Source organism: Xyrauchen texanus, chromosome 45, assembly GCF_025860055.1.
Source record: "Xyrauchen texanus isolate HMW12.3.18 chromosome 45, RBS_HiC_50CHRs, whole genome shotgun sequence".
Classification (NCBI taxonomy): Eukaryota; Metazoa; Chordata; class Actinopteri; order Cypriniformes; family Catostomidae; genus Xyrauchen; species Xyrauchen texanus.
In genome coordinates, this window is record NC_068320.1 from 20,582,182 (window position 1) to 20,608,436 (window position 26,255).

At 36.3% G+C, this 26,255-nt stretch overlaps 1 protein-coding gene across 2 annotated transcripts; it reads left to right on the forward strand.

The window, feature by feature from the left end:
- Nucleotides 1–466: 466 nt before the first annotated feature.
- Nucleotides 467–26,218, forward strand: LOC127637410 (tetraspanin-9-like). 2 transcript variants are annotated; one of them, XM_052118448.1, is made up of 8 exons: nt 467–733; nt 10,591–10,670; nt 17,063–17,254; nt 18,408–18,482; nt 20,198–20,299; nt 20,518–20,649; nt 23,292–23,375; nt 23,870–26,204. In XM_052118448.1, the coding sequence occupies exons 2-8, from the start codon at nt 10,608–10,610 to the stop codon at nt 23,939–23,941; spliced, it is 720 nt and encodes a 239-aa protein (XP_051974408.1). In that variant the 5' UTR covers nt 467–733; nt 10,591–10,607; the 3' UTR covers nt 23,942–26,204. The 2 variants fall into 2 exon arrangements, with proteins under 2 accessions (XP_051974408.1, XP_051974407.1); XM_052118447.1 differs by lacking the exon at nt 467–733 and having other exon boundaries at nt 10,051–10,670; nt 23,870–26,218.
- Nucleotides 26,219–26,255: the final 37 nt, after the last annotated feature.

Genomic DNA, 26,255 nt, shown 5'->3' on the forward strand with positions numbered 1-26,255 from the left:
TACAGCGTGAAAGTAGGATCCTGTGTATTTATGAATTAAGTTCTCGTTTTGAAAGCTCACCGCTGTACTTCCAGTTAGGCCATCACCTGAACACTTTAAAATACTCATGATAACTTTTGGCAACTCTATAACCTGTAAATCCACTTCGACAGCGAAGTACACTTTGAAAGCAACACCATATCAATGTAGAAAAAGCTAGACTGGAAGTTCAAAGACAACCTTTTCAAGATGGCTGCGTGCTAGTTTCTCTAACGAATAAGCCTAAACATATTTCCAAAAACGTTTTCTTTTTGTGTCTTATGAGGTTACATCTTTCTCTGACTCTAGCTCACTTATTATCACATTATAAATATTCAACATATTTATAAGAATAACAATCAGACTTTGTGTGAGAGTGGAGGTGAAGGGGCGCTCCTGCTGGCAAACGCGTGTAGCGTTCCCTGCTAAGTTCAACAAGTCACGCCTCTCTTCATCTTTCCTGCTTTACGGTTTCCGTTCCTGGGAAAAGTCAGTGCCATTCCCATTCCCAACTTTTTTTTTTCTCACTCGATTACAATGAAATCAACAGTGCGCTTACCTATAGTTTGTATGCGTTTAAGCTTAGTAGGTCGCAGTTAATCGAGTCTATAATCTTTATATGGACAAAAACACACCAAAGTGAGGAGAGTTTCCTTCGCCAACAAGAAAGCAAGTCGGAAAACAGAAGCACGTACTGTAAGACAGAGCCAAAAGGGTGAGTTAAGGGTTTATAGTTTATAACATGTAGGGTTGTGTACTAGCCTAAAGTTTGTTTATTTGTGGAACTGATACATATCGGTTGTTTACATGTTAGTTCTTGCCCCAAATGTACTTAAATATGTGCAGCTTTTCTTTTGTTATGTGTGTATTTTGTGTGTGTCATCTTTAAACGAGTTGTGTGTGTGTGTGTGTGTGTGTGTGTGTGTGTGTGTGTGTGTGTGTGTGTCATCTTTAAACAAGTTGTGTGTGTGTGTATATATATATATACACACACACACACACACATATATATATATATATATATATATATATATATATATATATATATATATACACACACACATCACCGATATTAAAAACAAAATAAAAACATATATGCGCACTGAATCAGTAAGTCTCTGATGGTTGACCTATGAGTGAAAAAACAAACGGAAACTACTTGATATGGAAAGATTGGAAAATCCAGCTTAAACTGGTAGCTGTGTTTTGGAACATGCTAGCTGGTCCTAAGATGGCCCAAGCTGGTCCAAGTTGGTCATGAGCTGGTCTTTAGCTGGTTGATCAGCTAACATCTTCCAAAAACCAGCTTGACATCCTTTAACTGGTATGTCATGCTGGTAGCTGGTCTAAGCTGGTCTCCCAGCATGGACCAGCTAGAAACTAGCAACCATGTTCCAAACACAACTACCAGCTTTTAAACTGGATTTCCCTAATAGGGAGACTCGCAGACTCAAATAATGCCATAAATGAAGTACATTTGGCCTTGTTCGTGGAAATGGCCCTGAGTGAGGTGTACAGTTTAATCAAACTAGGCTACTTTGGCATTTCATCACCCTCTCATCAGGGATTTTGGATGCCAAAATTATGTGTGATTAGTCACTGCAAAGGAATATGCAGAATTAGCGCATCTAAAAAGCAAATCTTTAGTAGACAGCAGCTGCTGCATGACTATGCACAACAGCTTAGTCAGCAGCTTGATAAGTACTGAAAATGTTAAAATGCTGATTACAATTTAATTTCTATCTTCAGATATCTCAATATATACCATATCTCATTAATTATGCCTACTGTTTTTACACCAAAAGAACTCATTGGTCAGAGAAATCTGTTGTTCTCCCTTAAATTTAGTTTGGACACACTTGACTAGAGATTGATTTTGCAGATACCGAAAACTTAGCTGGTGGAAAAGGCTGATAACCGATTAATCGGCCGATAGTTTTTAAAATCTATTAATTGAATGTTTAAAAAAGTCTTAGACTTTCCTTACTGTGACTTACTGTCCTTACTGTGAGTCCACAATGTTTAAAATTCCAATGCAGTTTTATTTTGCAACCAAAATCCCAATAATTGGGTACAACTGGGCTAAAGGCCCTCTTGATTTGATTTTCACCCAAAACACTAAATAACAACAAAAACTACAACTGTACTTACCTAAACACCTGTTTGTCACTATACACAGCAATGTTGTTCTGACCTATGAGATCTTTGCGTGCAATGTCTAAAGTTTGATTTTGAGGTAATTTGATCTAATATTTAATTATTTATAAAATCTTGCAAATTTATGTAGCTAGTGAAAATCCCTGAAATTATCACTTATTTTATGCCAGAATCCGTGTTTGTCATTTTCAGTTTTGTTAAAGGTGATTACATCAAACGTTTTTTAATAACTGTCCAATAAGTGAAAGAGTAGTATTTGGGGTAAAAAGCACCCGTGTTGCAGGGGCCCTATAAAGCACATTGTTTTTCTTAAGTGGGTGAATATATTTATGAAGAATGTTCAAAGAGGGCTCACATTGACTGATCCAATCACAATGGAGATTAATTGGTTTATAGAATATTTGAGATATTATGAAATGCCAAAAGTGACTGAAATTAACAGGAATGGGTTACCGTTTTCTGAATTGGTTATTTTGAATAGTTATTATCTTAATTTGTTACTCACAAAAAGCATATTGTTGTCTCAAAAGTATTTGCTTAAGTTGACAAATTTTGCCCTGTTACTATTTTACCATATATATACACAATATCACTGTAACCCCCCCCAGGGGGCCTTTTACCTCAAGTGTGGGGTATAAGGCCTTGCCACCTTTTTATAAAAAATAAAAAAACACTTTCCGTTATTATTTCTTTTAAACAAATGATGTAGCTCCATCATTAATTAATAAAGATACGTTATTATTTTGTCATTCTTGACACACTTTGTGACCTAAAAAGCAAATTTTTTTTAAGGTGTGCTTTTAGCCCCTTTGTACCCTAACCATAAAACAAAAAAAATAAGGTTTGGTACATAACGCTGGACTTTTAACTGTAAACAAGCCAGAAATACACCAGAGACTCTTATTTTGAAATGTCTGTGCTCCCAGTTCAAATAAACACAGATGGGAAACAAAACATGCAAGTAAACATTGTCATATAAGCTAAAAAATACCGGATGAGCAATAATTCCGAAACACAAGCAGCAAAGATGGCACAGTTGTTGATTTTATTATGTCACAAGAGGGCAGTGCCACCCAAAATTGCTTTTACCCCTAAAGAGGTCACACTGTTATAGGGTAACTAAACCCTAAACCAACTTTTTTTAGTTAATGGTCTGTAAACATGGGGCTTTATTAGTACTGGTCATTGATTCAAGTAATTTTTTTGACATTTGTGTATAAAGTGTTTTAATTCTACAATATATGGTGTAAAAACGTCTGAGTGCTGCCCTCTTCAGGTTGAACGGTGGCTACTGCAGTTGAATTTTCCTATTGGCTGTTGCGGTACTTCGTGACGTAAGCGGTGACAGCTGACGTAAGCAGGTTCCAGCTCACCACGCCAGATTCATGTACATGTCGTCTTGCGACCGTGTGAGGAATAATAATAACATAGAGTCTGACAGCAGCTGTCAATTAATCCGTCACTACGAGTCTCAGGTGCCCCCCCCCCCCGCTCAGCCCCGCACTCGGTTCGTTCCCTCTATTCCCGCCGGGGTCTGCCCACTTTTCCTGCATTGTCAAATATTTCTAGTGGGTGGAGTCAGACTCTGAGCAGGTGTTTAGTTACCCTTTAATTCTAAATACTCCTTAAAACAGTGGAGAGTGATAAAGTATGTAGAGGATCAGGGAGAGCGCTGTCTCTTTTTGAACAGAGAGTGGAATAAAGAACTAATGACATAATTAAGTAATGAGACAGAGCTTTTGAAATAGCACTTGCCCTCAGGCTTTCATACAGAGAAAATAACTTTAGTATATAGTGTGCTGAATACTCTTGTCAAAGGGCATTTTGCAATAATTGCGCCTTTTTATGTAATGCTTGATCTAACTTCAAACTCCACACACATTCAAAAGAACTTGTTTCATGTTTTTTCAGTTTAAAAGGGGAATTAATTACCTGCATTCAGAGATAAATTCTCTTTAATCATGTCCTTTTTCAGGTTTGACTATAGAAATGAAAGATTTTATTCCTTGAATCTTTAATCTAATTTCCCTGTTCTTATGGGTGATTTTAACTTTTAAAATGCCACAAGATGCTATATCAATATTGGCCAGGCTGTTATCTGCTTTTAGTCATGAAAAAAAACTATATAGTCTTCCAATCCGATGTGACTTAAATATTACTAATGTAAAAAAAAAAAGAAAATGTGTTTAAAATGCATGTGTGTATGCATGATGTGTGTGAATGCACAACTGTTAAAAACATGTTTAAAAGAGAGTTTAGTTAAGCTAGCATGCATTTTGTGTGTTCAGCAGCTGTACGAGTAGCTCTGATGAAATGAAATGGAGGCAAAAGCAGCCCCTCTTTCTCTCAATACTGAAGTTAAATTAATTTGTTTAAATGGGAGGTGTCAGTAGGTAAGGTGATAGCATTTAAAGGCCCAAATAAATTTGTACCTGGACTATTGCTTATTGGCACATGCAATTAATCCTTTAATGAACTGTAAATTAAGATGCATACTTTAAGTTTTGTACATTGAGAGGTTTAATGGTTCATTGACTTAAAAGACTGATCTCACCCATTTGAAATACAGCTGTGTTTTAATAAGTGAGAAAACAGTCGCAAATCCAAAATTTTCTTGTAGTGCATGGGGGTTTTAGCCAATATTTGCCCCAAAACAGGCAGAGATTAATACTTCAAAAATGGAACAGAAATAGTATGTAACCGGGATAACTACAGTATATTCAGAAAGTATTCAGACCTCTTCATTTAAAAAAAAACATAAACAATTATGTTGCAGCCTTATGCTAAAAAGCTTTAAATAATTTTTAACATCAGTCTACACTCCGTACCTCATAATGACTTTGATTGGAGTCCACCTGTGGAAAATTCAGTTGATTGGACATGATTGGGAAGGCATACACCTTTGGAAAGGTCTCACAGCTGAAAATGCATATCAGAGCAAAAACTAAACCATGAGGTTAAAGGAACTGCCGGCAGAGTACAAAGACAGGATTGCCTTAGTAAGAGAGGTGACCAAAAACCTGATGGTCAATCTGGTTCTTGTGTGGAGATGAAGGACATTCATCACTGCAACACTCCACCGATCTGGGATTTATGGCTGAGTGGCCAGATGGAAGCCTCTCCTCAGTGCAAGAAAGCACCAAAAGGACTCTAAGACTTTGAGAAACAAGATTCTCTGATCGGATGAAACAAAGATTTAACTGTTTGGCCTCAGTTCTAAGGATTATGTCTGGAGGAAACCAGGCACCACTCATCACCTGCGCAATACCATCCCAAATGTGAAGCTTGGTGGTGGCAGCAACATGCTGGGGACATTGCTGCACAATATAAATGAAAACATTAAAGGTGCAGTATTTTTTTCTTCATTAAAAAAGCTGTACTCCTTAAGAAATGGATTGTAATTTTGAAACAAATGTAGGAAATCTTGACCACTCACATGAAATGAAGACTCCAGTCATATCAGTAACCTTATAAGAGCTGTTTTATTCTACATAGAGAGGGTTCACACATGGGGGCTGCCATGTTAGAATCACACGACCAGCCAAATACTACTCGCTTAATCTCAGTAACCGTCCTGTTATTTGACACATTCACTCAATGATTAAAGTAATCATGACTGATGGTGAATTGTGAATTTTTACATTGGCGTCAGTAACTGAAAACTATTGCGTTTGAATGATGCTGCATCCAGGCCACTAGGTGTCAGTGTAAGTCTAAGTCGACATGAACAAGCACCTTTAAAGCTGCACTATGTAAGATATTCTTTGTTAAAAATGTACAAATTGCCACTATTGATTGAGTACATGAACAGTTAGTGTTCAAAATAATGTTCTTACCTATTTCCCCATGGACTGCATCAGAGTGGAGTTTGCACTCAAGCTAGTCCAGTGTCCAACTCAAAAAAAACAGCCTGCTTGAGACCACAATCAGAAACATTCTTATTATAAAGTCTCGCAAAGCTCTTTGTCAGATCTAAGGACATTGTATATGTGTGAAAATCCCTGAGCAGATTGGCAGACAGATGTTCATTATAGTGTTGTATGAGGTGGCAGATTTGTGCTACATCAGAGTCTGTTTAATTAATCCTTAAACGCACATCTGGACAGCACTTCTATTCTTCAGCATGCGTCTTTAAACGTATGCATGTGTTTTTTTTTAAACTGAGTCTAGAAATGTATATGTATGGAAGGTCCTCACAAATATACTGTAGATGTAGATATTTGCTGCCTGTGTGTTTATTGGGAGCTTTGGGACTGTTTTGTCCACAGTTTCATCTAAATGAAATCACTTTTCCTCTTATAAAAGCCTGTCTAATGAGCTTCCTAAGATCTTTTGATATCACAAGGGATAAAGACGCTGAGTCAGCACAAAACAACAGGCACAATGTGTTAGTCAAGATCACAGTGCACAATGTTATTTAATTAGAAGTGGAAAGGGCACCAGAGGGAAGGAATTAAAAATGCTAATAAAATCAAAGCACCTATAGGTGGAGAAATTCAGCCTCACATTACAATTCCACCTCAAACACACAAATGTGGAAAATAGCTAGGGAACGCTGTCTAGTGGTTAAAGGAATAGTTTACCCAAATAAAAAAAAATTATGTTATCATTTGTGTTCACCCTGAAATGATGATTGGGGCTGGGAATGGAAAGTTTGTAGGTACAAGCTAGGGATTGGCATTATTATGTAAAAGTAATTTTGTAGTCGAGTATTCTAACCCACTAAAGAACAAGTAATCGATTACTCGTAAATTAAAATGTAAGTTAAAAATAACAAGTATGACACGTATGTGAAATTTATATTTTGTTTATTCACAAACGTTACCAAGAACAGCTTAAAAATAGGCTAACTTCAACAAATTATGCTTTTCATTTGGGGGGGATAAAATGAAATGAACAAAATGCATAACAAAATTAAAAGTAAAAAAAAAAAAAAACACTTACACTCACCCGGAGCTTAGAAACATAGAAACCAATGTGAGTAATGCACATTTGCAAAAACTAGGTGAAAGATAATTTTATAAAATGCACTCTGCCCATGCTAAGAGTTTTTAAACACTCATGCACAACTATTGCTAGTACTTAACTAGGCTCCATCATAGCAACCCCCCCACTTGTATTCAGCGCTGCTCCTGGTAGGCAACTGGGTAAAGAAAAATCCATTTGCGATGTTCTTGTGTTTTCATAGTTGACTAGCTGGTGTAGGAAAAGTACTTGATTAATTGATTACTCATGCACATCCCCAGTTCAAGCTCCGCAAAGCTAGATCCATGAACTCTTACCATCGTCTATAGGATGATGTTGTCGGATATCGACGATGTCTTACAAAGATCCCGATGCAATTGCGACATTGACAGATGATGACCGACAATATTGTGAAATGGCAAAACCATGGATCTGGGAAGTCGCTCGATATATTAAACTGTAGCCCAGGGTGTGAATCTAGCACCCGCAAAATGTATTAAAGGGGTCATGACATGGTTTTTTTTATTGTATTATTATGTTCCCTTAGGTGCAATTATAGTATTAATATATTTTTTTTAAGAAAAACTTCTAAAATCTAGTGATTTATGACCTTTTCCCACCCTGTTTCTCATCCTCTGATTCAAACAGTCTGTTTTGGGGGCGTTTTCCATTTAAGACTTCAGTGTTAACGCCCACTGTTATGATTGGCTAACGTCAGTGCCTATGTATCAATTATTGACGCCCCAGCCAGAACAATATGCAAGTAAACTAAGTAAAAACACTGTGATTATTCATAATGAATGAAATTGCGCTTTAAAAAGTAGTTTAAAGTTTAAAATAGATTACTTACAGTTTGCGTCGTCGTTGTTCCCAGAATAGTCGGCACGGACTTATCTTTGAGCAACAGTTTTCTGGCAAAGCCAGCATCATATTGAGATTTGTTCTCAAAACAGTCATCCTTAAAATGTACAGAACAAACGCTTAAGTTAACACTGCCGTGACTGGAACGTCCGCAAAAAATAAACTGCATCCATTTTTCCCTGACGTCTGGATCTTTCGGCAGCTTATTCAGAGGTTTTGTTTGACCACAGCCAGGAACAGCACATCTGTGTGGCATCGTAATTTTCCTGTGCACAAGTAGTCTCTGTCAGAGCTCGCTGTCCATCGACTGAACACTTGTGAGGCGACGGCGATACTGAAATGAGCGTAGTTGTCTTGCGCTTAAATCGTAGTTATCTTGTGCTGGAGGCGGTCATATGCAAACGCTGTTACGTCACTTCTAACCGACACGTCACTTCTAACCATGAATCCAGAACGAGCTGTATTTTGAGCTTGATTAAATAAATGATTCGTTTAGAATGGGGAGGACGTCTTAAAATATTAAACTTGCAGGACGTTTTAATGATACAAAGACCTCTTATATACCAAAAGATCAAGGCAAATTTGGTTTCTCATGTCATGACCCCTTTAATGATACAAAGATGAAAGTGATTAAATCATAAAACAATACGACATGTTCACCTTGAACCTAAAATTGAGTTCTATTTCCTTTTCTTTAGGCTGCATTAACTGTAAATAAGCATTAAATTCGATAAGAACACACATTTAGCAGCATTACTTTGGGAACACTAGGACATTTATTAGGCTTTATTATTATAGTTATTATTGTCTTTACATTTCTAATTATCTTTAGTTCTTAGTCTGTAGGCTATTAGTAATTGTCCACCTGGTGTCGTTGACGGATGCTTGATGGCAAATGGAGCCGTTGGAGACGGTAAATGGTATTGATCTTCATTATTGTATTGCTTTTTTGGTTTAGTTTAAAGTGCAATTTGAATTTTTTAGATGTCTTTTGGTTATGTTTCAATACATAAGTTAAAATTTTAAAGCAAAAAAAATCACCGACCCTTGGCAGAGGGGTTGATGATGTAATCATATATTGTGATTTTTTTTATATTGTGATCAAATAATTTTGACATATCGCCCAGCCCTAGTGTATAGTACATCACTTTTATTAAAGTATCTGCTAAATTACTAACTAGAGGAGTGAATTTTTTGTGTGTGTTTTGAAGTATGTGGTTCAATCACTGAACCAAGAGCAGCAAATCTCTTTACACATTACAGTCTGTTCATTTACGTAGCATGGCAACAGAGAAATTACCTGGAAACATTAAGACAACATAATCTCTTAGTGTCATGACTTTGACGAAGTGAGTTGGACTTCCACATACTGTAGACATACATACTGTAGACATACAAACATACTGCACTATGTCCAGGCAGATTAATTAGCAGGCATTTGGGCATTTTGATATTATCAGCCGATATCTGTGGCCGATTAACAGAAGTGGTCGTTACACCTATAGTCTCAAAATCAGGGTTTCCAGCCTTTTTGACCAATTAATTTTCGTGAATTTTCCATGATCTTTTCAGGTGTTTGTGACAAGTGGATGCAGATTTTTTTTTTAGATATAATTTTCATTCAAACCAATGTTCGATTTATGAACCATTTCATCTAATTCATTTTAAAAGAACTGACTCAAAAGAACAATTCACCGACAAATCTGACATCACTATGGTTTGAGAGCAATTACGAGAGAAGGTAGGAAATGCATTGACCTGATAACAGATTGGCTGAAATGGAGGAGGAGGAGCCTAAAAGAGAGAAGGATGAATGGAGGGAGGTACAGTATGATGATACAGAGAGGGAAAGACTGCTAGTTGGGATGGGGAGAGCTGAGAGGGGAGAGCTCTAATAATAGTGCAGGAAAGAGAGCGAGAGCATGCAGGAAAAGTGGTACATGCAGCAGAGCAAATCAACTAAACAGAGCATGCTGATCCAGAGCAGTGAAAGAGCGTGATCGAAAGAGAGCAGGGAAAGTTGAAAGCACATGCTCTGTATGCCGCGTGCATGACGGAAACAACAAAAAGGCAAAAAAGACATATAGTAGACACTATATGTGAGGAGAGAGGAAGAATTCCAAGATATGATCAGTGAAGCAGAATTTAAAGTAACAAATCGGTCTGAGGAAAACCCCAAGGGGGTGTGATCTCGCACAAACTGACTTGGGAGACATCTGTAACCTCTGCAAGTTCACATCTCATTCATATGGAGAATTTGAACATGTGCATTACAAGACTTTGAAACATGCTCTCGGCTTGCTGTTTCTCTGAAGATGCAGAGGTGTGAAAGCCATCAATCCGAGGTCCAGCGTAGCCCCTCAGTGGACAGTGTAGAGTCAGAGTTTTCCCGGGCGGCCCGCCGGGGTCACCGTCTGGCTGTAGGGGCATTCTACGGCTCCCGAGGGTCAAATCTCAAAGATCAAACAGCACAGAGAGACATTGCGCTAGTCGCGGTTCCACCGGCAGGGAAACATCAAGATAAACGCGTGTCTACCGGAGGGAAGTATTTAGTGTTTTACCTGGACTTATCGTTTGTCTTCCTCCTAGAGTTTGAGAAGCTGAAGATGGCGCGTGGATGCTTGTGCTGTGTCAAATACATGATGTTCCTCTTCAACCTGCTGTTTTGGGTGAGTATCAATCTACATCCTAACTAAGTGTTGTCAATTTAAGGATGTGTTATATGACCTCACATGTCACCTTCTGGCTTAAATCAGTTTCAGACAGGGGAGTGTTTGGGAAACCTGTTTGGAAACAATGTTTTTACAATTATGATTGGTCACTAGTTGAACAGAATGCATGCACAGAATTCTTTCTGAAAAAGATTTGCTTTCTTAGCAATAGTTTTCATTGCCTCACAATTATTTTGGGTACCCTCTTTATAGCTTTATCCATCCCTTACGAAAGATAACCATGGTTTACTATAGTAACCATATTTTAACCCTGATATTTTTAGGAAATCCATAGTAATAATACAGGAAAACAAACTATGGTTATAAAAATCATAATCATTCTTCTAAAAAAAACCTGTAGGAACACCATGGTTAATTTGTTCTTAAAACCATAGTTTTTACCCCCCAAAAAATGCCCTTAAAATGAACTAAACCATTTAGTAACCATGACTGTAGTAACCATTTTTGTGGTAAGAACCATAGTACATGTACCACAAATTAACCATGGTGTTACTATAGTAAAACTAACCATATAATTTGTATTAACAGTTTTGGTTTTCCTGTATTATTGGTAAGGTTTTACTATGGATATCATGGTTAAAATGTGGTTACTGTTGTAAAACCATGGTCAATTTTGTAGTTCCTATGGTTTTACTAAATATACTTTAGTTCACATATAGTAACTGTAGTAAAATAATGGTCAGTTTTGTGGTTTCTATGATTTGACCTCAAATACCATAGTTCAAATAAAGTAACTGCTATGGTTACTGTAGAAAATCGTGGTTCATTTTCATAAGCCATAGTAAAAGCTATTGAAAGGGAACCCAAAATAATTTCAAGGGAACTCAAATTATTGCGAGTATTGAGCAAAACTTACTGTGAGAGAATGCAAAACTGTTTTCCTCTAAGGGGATCTATAGACCCTCATGCTGTTCCTAGTCAGTTGTTATTTTTAGTGGTGGTGGTTTTAATTGACTGCATCAACAATACATTTCAAGACGATCACTGTCGGACGTTAAGTCCTCTGCTATGAGTAATATTCCCGTATGTTTGTGAGGTGCTGTGGAGACAATAAAGTCTTTTTCTGATTCTGTCTGAGACGGTTTATAAAAAATAGTTGCAGTAAAACAGGTTTAAACTGCTTGATGTCGTGAACTAGATTATCATGCAGTTCTGCGCATTTGAATGCTCAGCAAGGATCCCCCTGAAGCACTCCAGTTACATTGAAGTGTCTCCTTCTGTTTTCAGGATGTGCATAAGCTGTTTTGTGCCGCTCTGTATTGGAGCCTTTCTTATATCTTACCTTTCTCACTTCGATAGTTTTGTGCAAGAAGATGTTATAGTTATTTAGCCTATTTATTTGTTAAATATTCGTTAGTCACCATGTTTAAGTGCTGCACTTAACATGTGTATATCCCTCTAAAAGGCATCTGATTGGGGTCCTGTGAACATAGCAAAGCCTTATTATAGCTACATTATTATTCTTAACACAGATTAGTTATTCAAATAAACGGCCGACTAATCAGTCATGAAAACTGGAAGTTTTGCAAATCACTAGGACTTCATTTTATTCTGTGGAGCACACAAGGAGAATTTCAGCAGATTGTCCCGGAAGCTTTTTTCCATATGATAAAAATAAAAGGTGATAGATGCAGTTGAGCAACAAAAACAAAATCATAAAATTAGCCTATTGACCTGTTCCAGTGACATCACATTTCCACCGCAGCCACCATATTTGTGACCAACAGTGGGAGGAAACAATGGCGGTGAATGGAAAAATACCTGTAAAATGATATTAAAAAAACATTAAAAAAACGCCTTTGATCCATGCCATGTCCCAGGAGAGGTGTATTCATGTCTGAGGTCTGCATAATTATTGCCAAATTTGACTTTTGTGGACATTTAAGTAATATTTTTTTCCACTATTCATATCCGTACACCTACGAGTGCACACACCTACCGGTACATCACCGTAAACATCTCTCATTCAGAAGTGATTCAAGTTTGTGTTGTTTTCTGCTCTGTTTTGGTCATAATATTACAAAACGTCTATGATGATCCCATCTGTATGAATGTCAGGGCTGCTTTTAACACTAATATATTTGACACGTTAACAGATAACTGAAATGTATCAATTAACAAAGACTGTTTTTATCCCTGCTCTCCCTCTGCATCGCTGCTTGTCTTTGGCTAAATGAAGCATCACTTAAAAAAATCAAACTTTATTGAAAGAAAAATTACATTTTGGCTCAGGTACTTAAACAGCAGTATGACCTTTTCAAGATTTATAAATGGAAACAAAAATGTATCCGACGTTTGTCGCATCTCACAGCGCAGCATAACGAAGGTTAATGAAACTTTGGTCACAAACATGGTGGTGCGGCCATACAGTGATGTCACATGAAACAGGTCAATACTTCTTGTGCACTATATATTAGGTCGTCTTAAGCCATACGATATTTCTGTGTGATTCACAGACTGAAATTTAAGTCATGATCTTTCATCTGTGAATCACACAAGTGGTGTTTAATACCACGTTACTACAGTTATATATAACTATAACTATCATAAAAAGTATATTGGTGGAAGCTATGAATAATTGGTATAATACCTTGGTACATTTTTGCAAGGGATGTGTTTTTATTTGTGTGTGAATGCTCTGCTTTATGTCTTAGGGATTTACTCATCATGAGGTGTTAAATGCTCTTAGATCAAAGGCAGTAATACATATTCATCTGAACCAGAGTACTCAAACTAATCACTATATTTTCCTCTTCCTTCCAGTTTGCTCTCTCCCTGCTCTCTCTCTCTCTCTCTCTCCCTTATTTTAACAACTCTTTTAGGTACACTTGCACAGCCTAACGTCTTAATCTTCTGTGTTATTGTTGTGTGTGTAACGGGATGTCTGTGTGTAAGATTATAGTTCTGAGAGTTGAGTGCAATTGCTCGTTTGATCTGTCCTCTGTGTGTATGTCTCTGTTGTTGTTTGTTTTTGAGCGGGTTAAACTGCGGATGCACCAAATCACAGACGGGATCTTTCAGAAAAACTCCCTACTGATCTAAAAACTCCCCACTACACAGACATAAACTCATAGATATGAAGGGAATGCAAAAGAATAAGAAATGATGGGAAGATTATGAAGGCCTGGAGATAGATTTCACACTTTATATTTAAAACATTAGGGTAGAGAAAGAATAAAAGAGAGAAAAAGAGAGGGACAGGAGGATAGACAGAATTACCTTGAGACAGAGTGGTATGTCAAATTTCTCTGTGCTTTGGTTAGTTGGAATTCAACTTTAGAGTGCATTCTTCAATTGAAGAGAAATGACTTTCCTGTTCTGTAGAAGTGTGTCCTGGTCAGGGCTGGATTGGTCCACCCCTTGTCCTGGTTTATAGTCATTCATACCTTTTTAATTAAAATTATTATTTTAAAAATATTATTCAAATTGTGATCTTGCTGCTTATGTGAATAGTATTGTTGTATTTTGTCTCCTTGTGTGTGGATGTTTTCTTGTTTTTGTACAAAAATGTACGATTTTGGCATGTAATTATGAATCTGTCGAGTGTGTTGTGTGAGTTGTTTTATGTTGCTGTTAATCTATATTTCATGTGTTTGACATTCATGAGCCTGATGGCTCTCAGCTCCATGTTTAATACATGAGTCAAAGTTAAGGCCAGACTGACTGCACAAGGTCACATACATAGCACACTCATTAGTGTGTGTGTGTGTGTGTGTGTGTGTGTGTGTGTGTGTGTGTGTGTGTGTGTGTGTGTGTGTGTGTGTGAGAGGTCAGTTTTGCATGTGGGATGTGTTAAACTGCTGAATCAACTTTTCTCTGTCTTTCAGTTTACTTTTTGCTTCTTATTTGTAATACTTATTCATTCCTTATTTATTAATCACTATCAGTCTCATTATTCCTGTTTAATTTCTTTCTGCTTTTTCCTCTTCATTTTCTTTCTCACTATGCCTTTTTTCTGTTTCCTGTTTCTTTTCCCTTTTCCTGCTTCATTTCCTTCTCCATTTTCTTTTTCTTTTCCTTTTTTCGGTTTCATTTATTTTTCCCTTTTCCTATTTTATTTCCTTCTCCATTTCCTTTTTCTTTCTCACTATCCCTTTTTTGTGTGTTTAATTTCCTGTTTAATTTAATTTCCTGTTAATAAGGAGTGGTGGTGGCAGCGTAGTGGGCTAAAGCACATAACTGTTAATCAGAAGGTCGCTGGTTCGATCCCCACAGCCGCCACCACCCTTGAGCAAGGCACTTAACTCCAGGTTGCTCCGGGGGGATTGTCCCTGTAATAAGTGCACTCTTAAGTCGCTTTGGATAAAAGCGTCTGCCAAATGCATAAATGTAAAAAATTTAAATGTAATTTTCTTCTCTATTTCCTTTTTCCTCTTCTTTTTCTTTCTCACTATCTAATTTTTCTTTTACCTGTTTCATGTCCTTTTTACTATTTCATTTCCGTCTCCCTATTCTTTTTCCTTCCCTTCTCCTTTTCCATTTTCCTGCTTCATTTTCTTCTCCATTTTCCTTTTCCCTGTTTCATTTATTTCCCCCTTTTCCTATTTTATTTACTTCACTTCCTTTTTCCTCTTCTTTTTCTTTCTAACTTTCTTTCTCTCTATCCCTTTTTTCTTTTTCCTGTTTCATTTCCATTTTCATTTCCTTCTCCTTTTTCCTTTCATTTTCCCCGTTTTATGCCTTTCCTTTCCTTCTCAGTTTTTCTCGGTTTCATTTCTTTCACCTTTTTCATTTTATTCTCCATTTCCCTTGCCTTGTCTCACCTTGCCTTTTCCTGTCCATACACCTTATTTGTGTTCATTCAAGCCAGTTACCTTTAGAGAATATGTGCCTTTTTTGTTTGTATGCAGTGCACTTTAAACAAGAACAGTCCCCCAGTTTGACGTGCAGGATTAGATTAAGAACAAACCCATTATGAAAGCTTTTACAAAGGCAGAGAGAATACATTGAATTCAATTTGTTTTTGTGTGAGTGTGTCTGCATTCTGATAGTGTCATGAATACTAAAAAATGGGTTAAAAAGCTGTTTCCCTGGTGAAGAACAGTGTGTCCTACCTCTACACCCATCACTGTCTGTCTGCCTTTGTGGACCAAATAGCCTTAGTTTGTGATTTGTGGTTATTTTCTAGTTCTCTGGTTAGTCCCTAGGTTTTTTTTTTTTTATTACTGTGTCTTTCATTTGAATGGTGTTTCTAAATATTTTCACCAGCTGTAACCTATTTTTCAGACTTCAGCTGGTCTAGTCATTTATTATTTTCTGAGCATAAGGATTCTGTCTCATTTCACATTCTTTATGGGTCTCCGAGTACATGAAGGGTATTTTCACAAGGGAACTAAATGACACAGCCTTTCACCTTCAATTATACTCAAAGAGGAGTGTGTGGGGAGACAGACCACTGCACTGTAGGCATTAGTGCACAATGTCTCATAGAATCTCGCTTTGCCAAATTTGAATTTTAATAACTTGAGATATTTTTTCTTAATGTATTTGCATATGCTTTATTGGTGTATTTTAAAGAGATAGTTCACCCCAAAATATTTTTTTTCATCATTTACTCACACTTATGTTGTTCCATACCCATATAACTTTTTTCTTCTGAGGTACACACATTTTTTGTATTGCAGCCAATATAACATGTACTCATTTTCTAGTTGATGCCAATCCAGGACTCTCCTGGTATCTGGCCCATAATCTACTAGCATGAAATTACAAGAGTTTTCCCCTATATGAGATCTGGACAAGCTCACCTTCTACTCTATTCCAGTCTAGACACACACACAAAATGCTGCTCTACACACTTCAGTACTCAACTATTGCGATTTCATTAGCATTTATATAACTGTCCCAGCAGAGAGCTGACACAGGTGTGATTTTGTTGGGTTACGCATATAATCAGACACCTACCTCAGTCATTTAAGAGTAAGTTTCACTTGCTCAGTATTTTACTTTGTGCCTCAACATAATTTACATGATGACTGTGGTTTCATCTAAATATTGATCAAGTTCATCAACTTTTGCTTGGCCTGCTGTCTTAAAATAACAATGTACAATGTTTTTGTTTTTTTTGAGATCTCAAAAACAGCATTCAGTCTCCCTTCTTTTTACAAAACCTTCAAGTCAATAATTTACTCAGGAAAATTTTGTTTGTTCTGCTTTTTGCATACTTTGTAGCCGGAAAGTACGCAAATCAGAAGGGGCATTCTAGTACTTCATAACACTTTGTAACATCCATTGACAGACTCAAAAATCAAAAGCTGATGAAGACAAAACAGTGTTTGATCCATAATTAATATGCTGTGTTCTGTGTTGATTATCTCTCTCTTTCTCAGTTGTCAGGCTGTGGGTTGTTGGGTGTGGGCATCTGGCTGTCCGTTTCTCAGGGCAGTTTTGCCACATTCTCCCCCTCCTTCCCCTCCCTCTCTGCCGCCAATCTGATCATTACCTTGGGCTCTGTCGTCATGGTAACTGGCTTTCTGGGATGCCTCGGTGCCATCAAGGAAAACAAGTGCCTGTTGCTGAGTGTAAGTCAACTCCCTCAATGCAGTGTGTGAAAGAATTTATGGCCAATGCAATTTTTTAACTTGGCTAAGTTAACAAGAGTTATCTTGTCCCTTGTTTCATTTGGTTTATACCTTAGTTATTAATCCTCAGTAGTCAGGTTTCAAGATTTCACACTTTACATTTGTAGACCCTGAATAAAGTTTCTAATTTGCATATTTACAAGGTTAATGTCAATAATAGTACAAGGACAGCACACAACCTATTTTAATAACTGCTTTTCATCTGTTGATATTCTGCGGTAAATCCACTCTGGTCATACTCTACACTTTTTTTTTTCTTTCTGAACTTCACTTAAATTTTTTCTTGCAACAAAATGGTTGTCATTTAGTTTTGCCCTTTTAACACCTGTACACTTAAAGGACTATTCCAGGTTCAATACATGTTAAGCTCAATTGACACCATTTGTGGCATAATATTGATTACCACAACATTTATTTAGACTCATCCCTCTTTCATTTTTTTTTTAAAAGTACAGTGAGGCCCTTACAATGGAAGTGAATGGGGCCAATCTTTAGAGGGTTTTAAGGCAGAAATGTGAAGCTTACAATTTTATAAAATTAATTCTATTAAACCCTGTGTATTATTTGAGCAGTAAAGTTGTATAAATCATCATTTATCAGGATAACCATGTTTACTGCATTATGTCATGGCAACTTGGTGTTATTTGATATAACTTTACACATTAAAGGTTAGTAAGCGATTTTATCACACTAAAATCATGGTAACACATGTCGTGTGGCTATACTTTTCAAACAGTGAGAATTTTAACCTTTACAGATTGGCCCCATTAACTTCTTTTGTAAGTGTCTCAATGTAACCTATTTTTGCTTTTTTTAAAGACAAGGAGGGACGTGGAGAAATACAATTTGTGATCATCAACATTATGCTACAAATGCTGTCAATTGAGCTTAACATGTATTAAACCCGGAATAGTCCTTTTAAGACTTCTATATGTTAATGGCCTCTGTTATGACTGGCTAACATGTTTCAGAGTGCCAGAAAGTCCTGTTTGCCATTCAATATATATCCTTAAATGTATCAATATGCATCAGTATCTGCATGTGTGTGTCTACAAATTCCAGTTGTTAAATTTCTCCCCTTTTTTTCTTGTAGTTCTTCATTGTTTTATTGATTATTCTGCTGGCAGAGTTGATTTTGCTCATCCTTTTCTTCGTGTACACGGACAAGGTATGAGCACCAAGCATCACAAACTCTCTCTTTCTGCAGTTACGCACACACAAACACCTTAACCACTCACTGTACACAGACTCTCGTTAACTAGAAATATCTTGAGTGTTAACAACAACAGCCCACACACCTGTTCTCCTGCTTTACACTTTTAGTATTCTTACTGTATTCTGCATTTCCACACAATATCCACTCTTTGACCATATACACAATACTGTTGTCACTCTTTTTCTGAGTGATTAATACCATTCTGTACACACTTCACTTATTTAAATGAGTGACAACTACATTGTACAACTGAAATCACTGCTGAAAAATTCAGGTGGTGAAAACCACATTTCAATCATGACAACGCTCTGAATAAATACATTAAAAAGTATTATAATGGATATGACAATTTAGTAGGAATGCTGCGGCTGCACAATTAGAAGTGCTGGGTAGTAACAGATTACATATAATCGGTATTATGTAATCAGATTACAAAAATCAAGTACTTGTCACGTCAACTCAAGTTAGTTTTAGTTTCGCAAATTGCTTTTGTACTCAAAAATGTAAATTAATGCGCTTTTGCTTTTGTGATGCATTTTGAGAAAATGTTGTGTGGCATTGATTCACAAATCTAACTGGTGTGATCTTTTACCCACATGGATGACATTTGTAATGCAGTAATTGTAGAATTTGCAGAAGTAACCTGCCCAGCACTGACAATTAGACACATATAATCTAGACAAGTGGTGCTGGGAAGGAGGAGGGTTTTAGTGAGATAACTCTTGTTGTGCACTGGAGTGAGACCGATTATCTGCAAACAACTGAGGCAGTTTAAATGCTAGACAAAGACTGAGTACACTAGTTTATTGACTAACAGATTATATGTCAAAGGACCTATCAGATTAGGCCATGAAATATGCTTGGTTGGATAACAGATTACTATTTAGAGTTTCATGACTGAATTTAAAGTCATTTACATAAAATCTGCATAATGTGTACAAAAGTGGTCCATGTCAATCATTGTTCAGGAGTTACTCCTGTATTCTGTGGACACATGGATCGATAATTTAAGGAATTCCCTCGTGCTTTTAAAGGAATTTTCTGGGTTCAGTACAGAATAAGATCATTCGACAGCATTTGTGGCATAATGTTGATTACCACAAAAAATTATTTCGACTCATCCCTCAAGGTTACAGTGAGGCACTTACAATGGAAGTGAATGTTATGTAAAATATAAAAGCAATATAAATATAAACATATTTTAAAAACATAAAATACTGCAAAAATATATTAATATTTCTTTTAAAACTGTGTGGATTAATTGTTAAATGTGTTAAAATTGTCGTTTTTAGGGGTTACGCCATTACATCGTTCATGGCGACATAGTTGTAAAATTGGATATAACTGTCCTCCAAAAAATTTAGTAAGCAATTTTGTCACACAAAAATCATGTTAACACACATTGTTTATGTCATGTGACATTACTTTTAAAATGGTGAGTATTTTAATGTTTACAAATTGGCCCAATTCACTTCCATTGTAAGTGGTTTTTGCGAAGAAGAAGGAGGAGGAGGAGGAGGAAGAAGAAGATTGTTGTTGTTGTTTGTGGTGCCACAAATGCTGTCGATTAAGTTTAACTTGTATCAAACTTAGAATATTCCTTTAAATGTGATTGTCAATTCCAAAACTCCAGTGTATACCGTTCTTGACTCTAAACTGTTTTGCAGGTTAGTGAGAATGCTAAACAGGATCTAAAAGAAGGCCTGCAGCTCTACAACACAGACAATAACATCGGCCTCCACAACGCCTGGAACATTATTCAGGCTGAGGTGTGTGTGGATGTGTAATGAACAGCAATAAGGCACTGTTCAAGTAGTAGAAATTGGCCATGTCTTTCTCCAGCTGCTCTTCCACAGAATGATGAGTGGAAAAATAACTCCTGAAGAATCATAAGCAAAGGATCAATAAGCTAGCATCTTCAAAATACATTTGTGCATTATGTGCAATGTGGACACGAGTGTGCAAATGTTCTTATTCTCTTTCACAGTGGCAGTGTTGTGGTGTAACCGGGCACACAGACTGGCATGATGCCCTACAGGAGAAAACGGTGCCAGACAAATGCTGCCAGGAGCATTACAGAGAGTGTGGTCGCAATGCCACCAACATTTTCTGGTCACAGGTATACTGATATCTTCTCAAGTGCTCATAATCAGTGTTGAGGAGTAACTTCCAGTTGCTATACTGCTAACTTGTAGCTAACTACTTACACTGGCGGACGTGTTTTGAATAATGTACAGATTTTGCTTATGGAAAGAAACTGTTACTTTTATTCACCAGAGTGGCATACAACTGATCACAAAGTATAGTCAGGACATTAATAACGTGAAAAATTACTATTACAATTTGGAAAAAAAATAAAAAATTCAGAACTTCTTAAATTACTTCAGAGTCCTCATCAAAAAATCCTCCACGTGCAGCAATGACAGATTTGCAGATCCTTGGCATTCTAATGGTCAGTTTGTTCAGGTACTCGGGTGACATTTTACCCCATGCTTCCTGTAGCACTTGCCATAGATGTGACTGTCTTGTCGGGCACTTCTCACGCACCTTACAGTCTAGCTGATCCCACAAAAGTTCAATGGGGTTAAGATCCATAACACTCTTTTCCAATTATCTGTTATTCAATGTCTGTGTTTCTTTGTCAACTCTAACCTTTTGTTTTCTTTTTCTGTTTCAAAAGTGGCTTTTTCTTTGCAATTCTTCCCATAAGGCCTGAACCCCTGAGTCTTCTCTTTACTGTTGTACATGAAACTGGTGTTGAGCGGGTAGAATTCAATGAAGCTGTCAGCGGAGGACATGTGAGGCATCTATTTCTCAAACTAGAGACTCTGATGTACTTATCCTCTTGTTTAGTTGTATATCTAGCCTTCCACATCTCTTTCTGTCCTTGTTAGTGCCAGTTGTCCTTTGTCTTTGAAGACTGTAGTGCACACCTTTGAATGAAATCTTCAGTTTTTTGGCAATTTCAAGCATTGTATAGACTTCATTCCTCAAAACAATGATTGACTGATGAGTTTCTAGAGAAAGCTGTTTCTTTTTTTTTTTGTGCCATTTTTTTATCTAATATTGACCTTAATTGACCTTAATTGACCAGTCTATTGCATACAGTGGTAACTTAAAAACAAACACAAAGACAATATTAAGCTTCATTTAATATAGCTTTCAGCTGTGTTTGATATAATGGCAGGTGATTTTCTAGTACCAAATTAGCAGTTTAGCATGATTACTCAAGGATAAGGTGTTGGAGTGATGGCTGCTGAAAATGGGGCCTGTCTAGATTTGATCAAAAATGAATTTTATCAAATACTGATGGTTCTGCTTTTATATCAGTAATGTCCTGACTATACTTTGTGATCAGTTGAATGGCACTTTGGTGAATTAAAGTACAAATTTCCTTATGAAACAGCAAAATCTGTCCATTATTCCAAACCTTTGGCTGCAAGTGTATGTATGACTTTCTTTCATGGAACACAAAAGAAGATGTGATATAGACAAAATGACACCTTCAGTCACCATTCACTTTCATTGTATGAAAAAAAGATGCAAGTAAAGCGAATGGTGACTTAGACTAACATACTGCATAACGTCTCCTTTTTTATTTTTTCCCATGGAAGAGATCAAGTCCTACAGGTTTGGAACGACAATATGGTTTTGACGTTTGGGTGAACTATTACTTAAATTCTATGGACCCACTGGCGGGTCCAAAGGGGGCGCTATATTGCAAAATGAGGTATCATTTGAAAGCTTAAAATCTGAACTTTTCAGAGATAACAGCTGCATTTCTGTTACTTCAAATAATAAAATAAGGTCTCAAATCATTTGTGTTGAAAATTAGCACCCCCTAGATGTAATGGGGTAGAAATATTTATATGGAAATGAATGTCCTTCACATAGCACCTAAATGGATAAGTTAGATATCAAATGAAAGCTCTCTTTTCGTGAATGGGACTGTACAGTTTATTTTGTTGTACTAATACCACAGTTTGAAATATTTTCAATAGAATCACAAAATGAAATATGATTTCTGTAAGTCATCAAATACAAACGGCTCTTTTATGCACTGATCACTGCTGCTGTAAGCCCCAAATATCCAAATACTTAAACTCTGCTTTTACCTTAGACAAAAATCTCCATGCATTTGAGTAAAATAATCTATACCGTACATTTTCTAATGACACTTAGATTAAGCATCTAGTCCACTTAGAGGCCAAGATATTCAAAGAAATATCAAGTGTGGTGCATGAACTGAAAATTAGACTGAACGTCTATGGACGAGCACATCTTTGAGGGATAAAATTCATTAGAGCGCCACCTATATTTCAGATCTATACATTGTGTTGGAATGTGATAAAGAAAAAAAGATTCTAGTGCTTGCTGCCATCTAGTAGAATGAAATAAGACTTTTCAAAGTGAGGTAGAGTGAACAGAACCAGAATTAAATGTTTACAAATTTAGGACAAATATTTATTTATTTATTTTACTTTATCATAAGATTATAAACACATTCAATATTATTATTAAATATTTTGAGTCTTTTTTTATTAAGGGGGAATTCTGAAAAAGTAATTATTGTTTTGCAATTAGTCCACACTATGTGTGCGTTTTAAGGGGTTAAAAGTGTAGTTTGACTAGTTTAACTGATTGAAATTATGAGTAGATTTCTACTTGGGAAGTTCAAACTGTTTCAAAGTAGTGCAACACTGCACATGTTACATGAACACACTTTTGTAATCCCATGCATCTCTTCTTTACTTCTCTTAGGGTTGCTATGAGAAGGTCGAGGAATGGCTAAATGACAACAAACATTTGCTGGGAACCATCGCAATGTGTGTGCTCGTCCTGCAGGTACTGAAACACACACACTCGCATAGTGGTGGGCAATATACCAGTAGACGTGATAAACTGATTTTTTTCACATTTGCCAGCTGGTATACATTTTGGATTATCATCTCTATTATACATTCTGTCGAATAAATGGAGGAAGGCTTGGTTAACATAATCCTAAGGTTCTTGAGGAAAGTTATAACATAGTGAAAATTGGTGCACATCAATAGACTGAAATGTGGCATTTATTTTTTACTTTGACTATGTTTGTCAAGTTCAAAATTAAGAGAAAATTATATAAGATGAAGTTTTCATTTACAAAGTATTAATTCAAATGTATCTAGATCATGCTATATATCGTATATCAAGATATAGGTTTTTGGTCATCTCGCCCACCTCTACACTCACATTATGATTAGACTCTTCCAGAGTCATACTCAGAAATAGTTTTGCCTTGAATGATGTCACATTATGTGATGCAGGACTATGCTGATGTAATTTCCTCTGTTCTGCAGCTGCTTGGAATGGCCTTCTCCATGACCTTATACCAGCAAATTCACAGAGCGGGGAAGAAATATGATGCCTAGAGAAAACACCCAGAATACATGAACTCCCAGAACACCTTGTGCGTTATCAAATTTAATTACGTAGTGCTGACTGCAGATATATTTCCTCTGCCAACTATTTTTTATTTTTATTTTGGCCTGAAATCTTAACAGCAACTGTAAGATGAAAACGAATGAAGCGTCCGTATTTGAAAAGAAATTATCAATGTTTGCGCCAGTTGAGCCAAAATAGTTATCATCAAAAACATTTCTTATTTCTTAAGTGATCTTCTAGCATATGAACTGTACCAGCATGCCCACGTCACTCAAGACCAGGAGTTGGTATGGGAACACATTGTGTACAAAGGGATAAGTCAGTATTTCTCTTTTGGACATTTATGTAAACATAGACGCAGTTCTCTTTTGATGTAATAGCATGCTGTATATATTTCACTTACATGTAAGCGTACTTTACTGTTACACTCAAACAATCCATTATCCTGTTGACTTCTGTGTTATTTTCTCATTTAAAGTAATAATTTACCCCAAAAATGTCAAGTCTGTAATTATGTACTCACCCTCATGTCGTTCCAAACCTCCATGACTTCTTTTTCTTCCGTTGAACACAAAATACTTGTGCTATATTCCAGTGTGCTATTAGCTATTATTCGATTCTTGAATAAATCATTCAGACTGATTTTTTTAGTCCGTTTATTCAATGATTCGTTCATTAATCAGACATTGCTACTTTTCTCAAGAATGCTTCAATGATCTTCAGTGACTTAAATTTTCAGCGGTGACGTCATTATGCTGTTCGCAGAGTATGTAGCTCACATGCTCATGGTAGTTGTAGTCCTTAATTATCATTGTTTTAACATGCTTTTTTTAAAAACACAGTAACTTTAAAATAAATGTTTGTGATAGTTTTTTTTTTTTTTAATAAAAAAATTAAACATGTTAGATCATATTTTTCTCTATTAAGACTAGAGAAATTATGGCAAAAATAAAAAAAATAATATGAGAATAGTTTAAAAATGTTCTGTAAAAATCCTTAAAACAAGATCAATTTGATTCATCTTGTTTTAGAAACAACACTGCATAAGATATTTAGTTTTTTCAGAGAATGTATTTTTAACATGTGTATTTTGTCTTACTGTACTGACTGAGATTTTATAGTCAAAACAAGTGAAAAAAAATCTACCAGTGCTGAAAAGTAATCCAAAGTATTTAGAGTACATTACTGACCTTGAGTAATCTAACGGAATATGTTATAAATTATTTATTTCACATGTGTTCTGGAACCTGTAGTGGAATACATTTTAAAAGTAACCCTCCCAACCCAGTCAACAACTGCCATTATAAAAAACCATAGGACATTTTTGAGGGAAGCCACTGCTTGAAAATGCGAATTGTCTTCTGGGTTTTTGTACTACAACTTCATTGTATAGCTTCAGATTGCTTTGTGTGTAGTGCACGTTATATGGACCACTTTCAACACTTTTTATGGTACTTTTGCATCCTTTTTGAAGCTTGAAAGCTTTAGTCGCTATTTTTGGTAATTGTATGGAAAAGAGCAATTAGCCCAGTCTTCAGAATTTCTCCTCTTGTGTTCTAAGAAAAAATGTCATACTGTTTTGGAACGACATAAGGTTAGCACATAATGTCAGAATGTTTTTGGATAAGCTATTCCTTTAATATGAGTGTGTATGTGTTTATTGTAAAAAGTGTATGTTATATGTGCGAGAGAAACTGGGTGTATTATTGTACTACATGGGTTAGTCATCTGTTTGCTCGGGGTCTTTGTGTCCGGGTGAGACGCTTCTCATCTAGGTCTACTACTATTTTTTTTTTCTTGTTGTTGTTGTTGTCTTGTTCACTGATCTTTTCTAAGTGCATCTGTATTGCCGGGAGGCAAACGAGCTGTCCTACTCTGCCTATCGTCAGGGAAGAGAGGGAGAGGAGATCAAAGGATGCAGGATATAGAGGCCAGGAAAGAAGAGGGAAAAAAATACCTATTAACGGCCTCTTTTGAAAACAAACGGCATCATGCAATGGCACTTGAACAAGTGCAATGAGAAATAACTTATAAGCCATAACCACAGAGAGCCGTTACTATATTTCCTGTAGGAATTCCTAATATACATTCCTATTCTTATTCTGTTTTTGTGTTGTATATTATATTTTAACACATGGATAAATAGACGCACCAGTATTGGAATTATCAAGATAATTTATTACCAAGAAACATAAGATGTGACATATATGCATAACTGTTTAACCAACATTGTTTTAAATAAAAAGAAGAAAATGTTTATAAGAAACTGTTGTTGATAAGTATTACAAAAATATCTCCCTC

Coding starts and splice junctions, on each gene's coding strand:
- LOC127637410 (XM_052118447.1), top strand. CDS start 10,317: ATGCAGAGGTGTGAAAGCCATCAATCCGAGGTCCAGCGTAGCCCCTCA. Junction 18,483..20,197: donor TCTTCGTGTACACGGACAAG/GTATGAGCACCA, acceptor ACTGTTTTGCAG/GTTAGTGAGAATGCTAAACA. Junction 20,300..20,517: donor GGAACATTATTCAGGCTGAG/GTGTGTGTGGAT, acceptor TCTCTTTCACAG/TGGCAGTGTTGTGGTGTAAC.